At 43.0% G+C, this 10336-nt stretch overlaps 2 protein-coding genes and 1 pseudogene across 2 annotated transcripts; 1 reads left to right on the top strand and 2 right to left on the bottom strand.

Annotated features, from left to right (window-relative positions):
• The first annotated feature begins 352 nt into the window (after positions 1–352).
• Positions 353–886, top strand: LOC145963414 (uncharacterized). The gene has a single exon (XM_083085331.1). It carries the CDS (start codon positions 365–367, stop codon positions 884–886), a length of 522 nt encoding a protein of 173 aa, XP_082941457.1. The 5' UTR covers positions 353–364.
• A 4344-nt stretch (positions 887–5230) lies between these two features.
• On the bottom strand, positions 5231–5880 carry LOC145963464 (uncharacterized). The gene has a single exon (XM_083085437.1). It carries the CDS (start codon positions 5804–5806, stop codon positions 5231–5233), a length of 576 nt encoding a protein of 191 aa, XP_082941563.1. The 5' UTR covers positions 5807–5880.
• A 1993-nt stretch (positions 5881–7873) lies between these two features.
• LOC145963165 (uncharacterized) lies at positions 7874–10036 on the bottom strand (annotated as a pseudogene).
• Positions 10037–10336: the final 300 nt, after the last annotated feature.

Genomic DNA, 10336 nt, shown 5'->3' with positions numbered 1-10336 from the left:
ATTACAATTTACACAATCTCCGTGGCTTCGCAGTTATATCGAATTAAATACACAGTTTAGAACACTCGCGAAAAATGATTTTGAAAAAAATTTATATAAACTGATGAATAACGCGGTATTTGGCAAGACGATGGAAAATGTGCGTAATCGTGTCGATGTAAAATTATTAACAAAGTGGGACGGACGATACGGCACAGAAGCAATGATAGCGAAACCAAATTTTCATAGTAGAAGCGTCTTTTCGGAAAATTTGGTTGCCATAGAATTACGCAAACTTGAAGTGAAATTTTATAAACCAATCTATGTCGGCATGTGCAAACTCGACATTTCTAAAACGTGCTTGTACGAATTTCATCATGAGTACATGTCACCGCTATATCGTGATAAATGCCGGGTAATGTACACCGACACAGACAGTCTTATATACCACATTGAGTGCGAAGATGTCTATGAAAATATGAAGCGCGATATCAACCGATTCGATACGAGCGATTATGCCGCGGACAATGCGTACGGTATACCGCTCGCGAACAAAAAAGTGCCGGGTTTAATGAAAGATGAAAATAACGGCGCGATAATGACCGAATTCGTCGGGCTTGGAGCAAAAATGTACGCGGTGAGAATGGACGGGAAAAAGGATACGAAGAAGGTTAAAGGTGTCAAAAGTAACGTTGTCGCGAGAACGATAACATTCGACGATTACACGCGGTGTTTGAATGACGAAATAGAAATGACACGACAGCAATCTTGCATAAGATCGAAATTGCACGAAGTGTATACCATTCGCGAAACGAAAATTGCTCTGAGTCCGTACGATGACAAGCGATATATCGTACCTGATTCAACCGACACGTTACCATGGGGACATTACCAGATACCCTTATAATATTATATATATATATATATATATATATATACAATGTAATGTAATATAATGTAATATAGTGTGTGATATAATGTAAGATATTATACTATAAAGAAATATTATTTTTGTATATGTATCTCATATGTATATGTATTTCATATATTGTATTATATACGATTATTGGAAAGGATGTATTAATAAAGATTTTTGTATTATATATATTTCATGTATATTTTTATATGTTGTACATATTTTTTCTTAAAAATAAATACAATTTGTATGAATTAAATCACATTGTCCTTATGTATCCAAGAATTGTGCGAATTGTCAAATCCCAGCCATTTCACGTAAACCTCGTCACCCCTCCTGCGCAGTACTTTCTCCACGAGATACACGTCCGGATAATTCGCGCGATGCAACTCGTGCTCGTAGAACGCTCCGGCGATAGATTTTTTACGATAATCCTCGAGTAGATAGCTTACGGGATTAGTATGCTGCACTTTAACGATCTTAAACACCTCGGTTGTCCAATTTGGCGTGTAACCTTTCTCGAAAACTGTCTTGTACTTGCTAACGCGTACCGAGTCACCTACTTTGAATTTCGCCGGACCCGCGATATTTACACGGTTGTATACAGTAGCCAAGAGTCTTTCAGCGATCGCGGGGGTAACGTCGACGGGTCGCATACCGATCGTTCGATGCTTGCGCGCGTTGTAATCCGATACGAGTCGCGGCAACGCGTGGATCCACTTGTAAGATCCGTTCAGCATAAACATCTTCCACATGTCGTTTTTCAGCGTGCGATTGAATCGCTCAACGATCGATGCCTTCAATATCGAATACGTAGAATAGTGATTGATGTTATGTTTTCGCACGAGTCGTTGCACGTCGGCGTTATAAAATTCCTTCCCCTTATCGGTCTGTATGTTTTTCGGGCACCTCTTGCTATCTCGAATTATCTCGGCGATAGCGTCAGCTGTCTCGCTTCCGCCTTTACTCTTGAGTGGTACAGCCCACGCGTGCTTGCTCAACGCATCGATGACTGTGAGTAGACGGTGTAGAGGTTATCGACGCCGCGTACATCAGATCTATCGCATGCTTTACTGGATGAACCGCCGATAACCTCTACACCGTCAGCGACAACGAGAATCGTACAACCCGCGATCAACCCTGAATCACTCGCAATCGAAAATGTTTTCGAAACCACGGGCAACCCGCTCGAAACATCCGTTCGAAACATGTTACAAACGTCGGAAGGTCAAGAAGTGTTACGAGAGCACTTGGGACCACTGGGACAAAAGTACATGAGCGCTCTCCTTAGTGGCGACGAAAAAAACAAGATCGATCACGTGTACGGTGTCTATTTCGACGAGAATGAAATGCGTCTCGGTAACAAACGATTCGACATTGATAGAGATGACTCTATAATCATTGACAAAGTGAGGTATATCGGTACACCTGGATTATACGAGTTGATCTTCAAGAGAATTCCCGATGACATCATATACACTGAGGACGATATGCAAAAATATAAGAGCATATTAATGGCGACGAGTGCGCATAAACGCAAATATAATGCGCAAGGTCGATTAAATAGCAACAAGGGATACAAGTATAAACAAATAATCGCACCGTTGATGTCGATCGAATCGAAAAAAAATAAATCCGGAACGGGAGTATTCATGCCTCGCACGATGATGCTAACCGACAATAAGATCGATTACGTGCACTGAGAGGACCCCAACGAGCTAGTGGATCGACTACGATTGCTCGACGCTTCGCGCCGAGCTGGCCACAACGCTCACGATAACGAGATCCTGTCGATCCTAGAGGAACTTCGCGAAGCCGACCTTATTATAAATTAAACGGTGTCTCGACGAAACTAATCAGTCGATCGACGTCATCGAGAAAAAAAAAAGAAGAAAAAATGCCCATCAACAAATTTGGATTATTCGAACAGAGAAATGAAGCAATTAGAACAAGCGATCATTGGGGTAAATCGGTGACAAGTTACTTGCGTCAAAACGCTCTGTGTCGCGTCGCTACGTACTATGACGCGAGGTCGCGCAAGATTCGCCGTGTAGCGCAACCTGAGGCCGATACCGATGCAGTCAACAAACTATACGTGGAACAATGCGTTAAAACGTTGAAGAATCAACAGAAAGAATCAGACGAGAAGCTGACTGCGTTCGAGAAGGACGTGCGAGCTTTGCAGACTGCGATAAACGAGCTTCGGCGTGCGATTAACGCTAATTCAGAAACGGATGTCAATCTGTAATGAGCTGTAGTGAACGGCTTAGGAGCGGCTATTGTACAATTATTGAGCATCTACAAAGGCTTATCGAACGGCTAAGAACAGTTATCGAACAGCTACAAACAATTATTGAACGACTATAAACGGTTATCGAACGGTTATCAAGCTACAATAAGTGGCAGTGATCGAAGAGGAAACGGTCTCGAACGAGGCTACGAACAATTCAAGAACAGCTGCGAACGAGGTTACGAGCATCTCAAGGACGGCTGCGAACAAGGCTATGAACACGTCAGAAACGGCTACATACGAGGCGGTATACAACTCAGGAACGGCTACGAACGGGTCAGAAACGATTGTCAACGAGGCTACGAACGGATCAGAAACGACTGTGAACGAGGCTACGGACTACTTAGAAGCGATTACCAACAGGGCCAAGGACGGCAACAAACGGGTCAAGAACGGCAGTGAACGACTATCAAACGTGTAAGGAACGTCTATCGAATGTCTATCGAACGCCAATGAACGAACCAGGAACGTCTATCGAACGCCAAAAACGCCAACGAACGGGCCAGGAACGTCTATCGAACGCCAAAAACGCCAACGAACGGGCCAGGAACGTCTATCGAACGTCTATCGAACGCCAACGAACGAACCAGGAACGTCTATCGAACGCCAAAAACGCCAACGAACGGGCCAGGAACGTCTATCGAACGTCTATCGAACGCCAAAAACGCCAACGAATGGGCCAGGAACGTCTATCGAACGACTATCGAACGCCAACGAACGGCAACAAATGATAAAACGCACGGTGATACTCGGGACACATATCATTTGGTCGATGAATCGAAACAACGATGGATCGACGATCGGGAATAACCGAGGAAGCGAAGAAACAACATAGTTTAGAGAAACGGCAGTTGGTGAACGAACTGCACGCACCGGCGAGAAAAAATTTTCCCCGAAGACACGTCATAGTGCGGGGATACGATGACCTGTGGCAAGCCGACATCGTCGAGATGCGTCCGTACTCTCGTTTCAACAGAGGTTACCACTACATACTCACAGTCATCGATGCGTTGAGCAAGCACGCGTGGGCTGTACCACTCAAGAGTAAAGGCGGAAGCGAGACAGCTGACCCTATCGCCGAGATAATTCGAGATAGCAAGAGGTGCCCGAAAAACATACAGACCGATAAGGGGAAGGAATTTTATAACACCGACGTGCAACGACTCGTGCGAAAACAACATCAATCACTATTCTACGTATTCGATATTGAAGGCATCGATCGTTGAGCGATTCAATCGCACGCTGAAAAACGACATGTGGAAGATGTTTACGCTGAACGGATCTTACAAGTGGATCCACGCGTTGCCGCGACTCGTATCGGATTACAACGCGCGCAAGCATCGAACGATCGGTATGCGACCCGTCGACGTTACCCCCGCGATTGCTGAAAGACTCTTGGCTACTGTATACAACCGTATAAATATCGCGGGTCCGGCGAAATTCAAAGTAGGTGACTCGGTACGCGTTAGCAAGTACAAGACAGTTTTCGAGAAAGGTTACACGCCAAATTGGACAACCGAGGTGTTTAAGATCGTTAAAGTGCAGCATACTAATCCCGTAAGCTATCTACTCGAGGATTATCGTAAAAAATCTATCGCTGGAGCGTTCTACGAGCACGAGTTGCATCGCGCGAATTATCCGGACGTGTATCTCGTGGAGAAAGTACTGCGCAGGAGGGGTGACGAGGTTTACGTGAAATGGCTGGGATTTGACAATTCGCACAATTCTTACATACATAAGGATACATAAGGACAATGTGATTTAATTCATACAAATTGTATTTATTTTTAAGAAAAAATATGTACAACATATAAAAATATACATGAAATATATATAATACAAAAATCTTTATTAATACATCCTTTCCAATAATCGTATATAATACAATATATGAAATACATATACATATGAGATACATATACAAAAATAATATTTCTTTATAGTATAATATCTTACATTATATCACACACTATATTACATTATATTACATTACATTGTATATATATATATATATATATATATATATATATAATATATATATTATATTATAAGGGTATCTGGTAATGTCCCCATGGTAACGTGTCGGTTGAATCAGGTACGATATATCGCTTGTCGTCGTACGGACTCAGAGCAATTTTCGTTTCGCGAATGGTATACACTTCGTGCAATTTCGATCTTATGCAAGATTGCTGTCGTGTCATTTCTATTTCGTCATTCAAACACTGCGTGTAATCGTCGAATATTATCGTTCTCGTGACAACGTTACTTTTGACACCTTTAACCTTCTTCGTATCCTTTTTCCCGTCCACTCTCACCGCGTACATTTTTGCTCCAAGCCCGACGAATTCGGTCATTATCGCGCCGTTATTTTCATCTTTCATTAAACCCGGCACTTTTTTGTTCGCGGGCGGTATACCGTACGCATTGTCCGCGGCATAATCGCTCGTATCGAATCGGTTGATATCGCGCTTCATATTTTCATAGACATCTTCGCACTCAATGTGGTATATAAGACTGTCTGTGTCGGTGTACATTACCCGGCATTTATCACGATATAGCGGTGACATGTACTCATGATGAAATTCGTACAAGCACGTTTTAGAAATGTCGAGTATGCACATGCCGACATAGATTGGTTTATAAAATTTCACTTCAAGTTTGCGTAATTCTATGGCAACCAAATTTTCCGAAAAGACGCTTCTACTATGAAAATTTAGTTTCGCTATCATTGCTTCTGCGCCGTATCGTCCGTCCCACTTTGTTAATAATTTTACATCGACACGATTACGCACATTTTTCATCGTCTTGCCAAATACCGCGTTATTCATCAGTTTATATAAATTTTTTTCAAAATCATTTTTCGCGAGTGTTCTAAACTGTGTATTTAATTCGATATAACTGCGAAGCCACGGAGATTGTGTAAATTGTAATACGCGATGTATTTTTGTAACGCGAAGGCCGTGTTGCGTACATTGCTGTAGGTTACGGTAGTGTATCACGTAACGCTTCTTATCGTATAGCGTTGCGAGGAGTTTGTCTTGCCGCTTGCCGGGCGGCTTGTCGCGTGTCGGGCAAAACGGTAGGTCAGTGTGCGTATCGTGAAGATGTTGCGGGTACTCGAGATCGACTTCGAGGATATAACCAGTAGGCGAATCTAACGCGATCGATGCTACGTCAAAATTCGACACGTCGTCGACCCATCGAAAATCGGCGTAAGGCAACGGTTGACACATTGCCCATCCGTATAAATTATTTACATCGAAATACGTTAAGTACGACGATGGTTTCGATGGATCGTACGATTGTTGCATGTACTTGTTATTAGCGCGAGCGTATCTGTTGGAACATTGGCTCAGACCACCGCGTATACCGCGTTCGATAAACATGACCATATCGATGTCGGTAAGCAATTCGAACGTAATCTTGGTATGCTTCAACATAGCATCCCACGTGTATCCGGGGAGAGTATAATAATACGCGGGGTCGAGTCCGTAACTTTTGATACAACTATCGCGAAAGTTTTCAAAAATATCGGCTAATAACAAGACGTCGATATTGAGGTACAAATCGCTATATTCGCCCAGCGTTCGAATGAAGAATCGCGTCCAGATATTCTTGGCGTGCGCGTAATCGCTCTCGGATATAGTTTCACCGGTCAAAGAACTGTAAAACGATTCGCGCGGTGGTAAACACGTATCTTGCAACCTGTCCACAGAGTCGACGTATTCGTACGGAAAGACGCCTTTCCGTGTTAATAAATTAAAATTTTCTGCAGATAAATTTTGAAATTTCGATTTTAAAATTTTGAGTTTATCTTTCTCTTAAAATGATGCCAATTTGTCGAGACTTGTCGCGAGAAATTTGTACGAATCGATGAAGCGTAATTTTATATAATTTTTCCAATTGTCTTGTGCGACTTTAACAGTTTTTGTAAACGATATATATTTTTCCTTGGTTATCGGAAATAATTCGATTTCCCCTTCGAACGCTGTGGCTATATCCTCGATAATGAAATGCGCGTCGTAACCGGATAAATTATGAAAGACTATCGGAATATATAATGATTCTTTGTAATTTAGATTGCAATTTGAGTGCGTGGGACCCCTATATCGTCCGGTCAAATGACAATGATCGCGTACGCGTGTATCGTCTTCTTGCGTAAACGGTTTTTCGCATATATGACAATGCGTTGCGCTGTGAAATTTTTCCCACTCGTACGATGTTAAATTTACCATGGGGACATTTGTAGTCATTAAAATAGTCTTAACGCGAATTGCTAAATTTCTAAGTTCTTCGGTGAACCACGAAACGCAATCGGCGCTACGGCGAGAATTATAAACGGATAACGAGTTGTCGTACGAACAATGCATATAATACGCTATACTAAATACCCGATGGTGCTGGTACAAATTTTGCTGTTCTTCCTCCTCCATCTTGGCCAAAACGCATTCCAAGTCGGCATAGATCACAAATGGAAGCCGCTCTTTCCTCGTGTAGTTGTTGAACTCGAGCCACTTGTCCTTATCGCTCGGCAATCGGATAGCGCAGTCGTTTATTTTTCCGCAGTCTACCGTATGTGACTGCAACTTGTCCTCCGATCCGAAATAGTGCAAGCATCTGTAAAAAAAATATTTAAATTATAGATTTATGCAATGCATTATATTTTATAATTACATAAACTATTTAAATTATACGTACCGATCGCAGATATATCTTTGACCGTTGTGTTTGCTCAACTGTGAACTGACAAGTCGGGAGAGATTCTTGACGCATGCGAAATGTCCAACGCTGTTGCCGTCTTGCACGTACAGCAAGTTCACATGTTTGTCTTTCTTGTGTTCCGAAAGACGTATCGGGACGATGCTGTTCTCTTTCTCGATGCTGTACACGTTGATGGAGATATTGTTTATATGTTCAAACTTTTTTAGTTGGTTCAACGTCATCGGAAACTCAATATTTTGTACATTTAACACCGTCGTATAGTGGGGATATGAAGATTCCCGTTCCGTATGATTTTCGGCGGGATATAGAGCGGCCACCACTGCCCACGCGAAACACGCATTGTCTCTGGATTGCACGTTAACCACCGCTTTCTTCGCCGTAATTTCTCGCGGCAATTTAATATAACATCCCGCGCGCATAGAATTATATTTATTTACATTAACAGTCAAATTCTGTATTCGCGACAATGCCCAACCACTATCGCGTTCCTGAAATTCTTCTAGCAATGCTAGGGTGGGCTCGATAACGCGACGCTCGTACCACTCATGTAAATCGGACGTGCGAAAGAGTTCACAGTTTCTCGTATTGATACTTTTATTCGCGCGTTTATCACCCGACACAAATTCACCGTTGAATATAGTGTTCACTTTTACACTGTTGTGTCTTTTTATAACGTCTTGCACTTGCTCGAGCACGATGTCTTTGGCATCCTCGAGAAATTGACGAGGTTCGATATAGTTTGCGTTAATCACAGCACCGGTCAGAATACGGCTATCGAACGCGGTATCGATCTCTCGCCAAACGAGTCTTTCCGCGTTATTGTCGCCGCTGTAATCACCACCGCTGGGTATAAACCGCCTCTGCAATCATGTCTTTGCACCTTCGAGTCGCGCGATTTTAGCCACCAGAGACTGTCTACTTCCGATCGAGAGTCGCGGACGCTTGACACGGCTGCGTTCTTCGAGCTGTTTGATAAATTCCTCGCAACGCTGCAGCCATGCAAAATACTCGCCCAAGGTGGCAATTTGGCGGGACTGCTCCACCAGGTCGCGTTCAGTCTGCTCGATGTTTTCCATTTTTTCCTGTCTTTTTCACACTTTTAAAACACTACGTCACAGTTTTCTATGGAGCACTTGCACGTGTCGATGGGCGTTCAAATCACGTACTATGATTTGATGCGCTTCAATCCTCCTTATATATATTTCATCCTTTCTTATCTTTAAAACAAAGGCGCAATGCAGCCGAGCATCGGCGCTGATGCGTTGCATTCCTTCCGAGAAAAAGTCGTGGAAGATGATTCTGGGGGGCGCCATTTGTTTATATTGTTTATAAATTCGCGCGACGCGTAATTCAATGTGAGAGATAAGAATACGTCCAACGGAAAAAATCTAGAATTACTTATATTTGGGGTGAGGGGGATGAGGGAGGTAAGGGGTGAGTGGGTACCGCGAGAGCTGTTACTTATATTGGTGGTGAGGGGGGTGAGGGGTGAGGGTGGTGTACCGGGGAGAGCTATTTTGTTTGCGAAAACATGTCCCGACGCGTTAGGGTATGTAATAGAATATTGCTTGATAAAATACCGCTGTTTATATTGTTTATCAACCGGGTATGTAATATAATATTACTTATATTTGCGATAAAACATTCAACACCCGCCCCGCAGCCCCCGCGCCTCCGAAATCCCCTCCGTCCCGCGTGACGTCATTACCCCCCGCCCCGGAGAACCCCCCTCCGCCCCTCACCCCCCTGAGATCCCTGGGTTAGAACTCTCCTAATATCACCTACTGACTCTGGATGCAAAACTGCGCTGGAAAGAACATATAAAGAAAAAACGCGAAGAGCTTGGACTAAAATACAAAAAAATGTACTGGTTGCTGGGAAGAAGATTACAGTTATCCACTCATAACAAACTGCTGCTATACCGGCAGATACTAAAGCCAATCTGGACTTATGGTATACAGCTCTGAGGTTGTGCCAAACCAAGCAATGTACAATGTATTCAAATATATCAAAACAGAGTGCTAAGGAACATTGTTGGTGCACCTTGGTACTCTCGAAATTGTGACATCCATAGAGACTTACAAGTTTATATGATCGCTGACGAGATCAAAAAATTTGCCAGGAAACATGACAGTAGACTCAGCCAACACGTAAACGCGGAAGCAGCGCAACTCCTTTACAACAGCGGGTTGATGAGAAGGCTTAAAAGGACTAAGTCGTTTGAATTAGAAAAGTAAAGAGTAGTCAAGCAGGATATGCTACTGTTCCTACGGAAGATCTACCGCTAACTTATTAGACACTAAGGTCACCCATTGGGTGTGACCTTAGCCTCCTTTAAACCGAAACCACTTAAGCTACATCAAAATGTTCGTTAGTGTAAGACTAGTTACATGAATGAGTCGTCCAAAGGGCGGATCACTAAGGGAAAA

Source organism: Camponotus vicinus, unplaced genomic scaffold (assembly GCF_025532165.1).
Source record: "Camponotus vicinus isolate PSW18456_S1 unplaced genomic scaffold, iyCamVici1.0 SCAF_12, whole genome shotgun sequence".
NCBI classification, from domain to species: Eukaryota; Metazoa; Arthropoda; class Insecta; order Hymenoptera; family Formicidae; genus Camponotus; species Camponotus vicinus.
Note: the sequence above shows the minus strand (reverse complement) of the source record. Positions and strands in the feature narration are given on the sequence as shown.

Coding starts and splice junctions, on each gene's coding strand:
- LOC145963464 (XM_083085437.1), bottom strand. CDS start 5,806: ATGTGCATACTCGACATTTCTAAAACGTGCTTGTACGAATTTCATCAT.
- LOC145963414 (XM_083085331.1), top strand. CDS start 365: ATGTCACCGCTATATCGTGATAAATGCCGGGTAATGTACACCGACACA.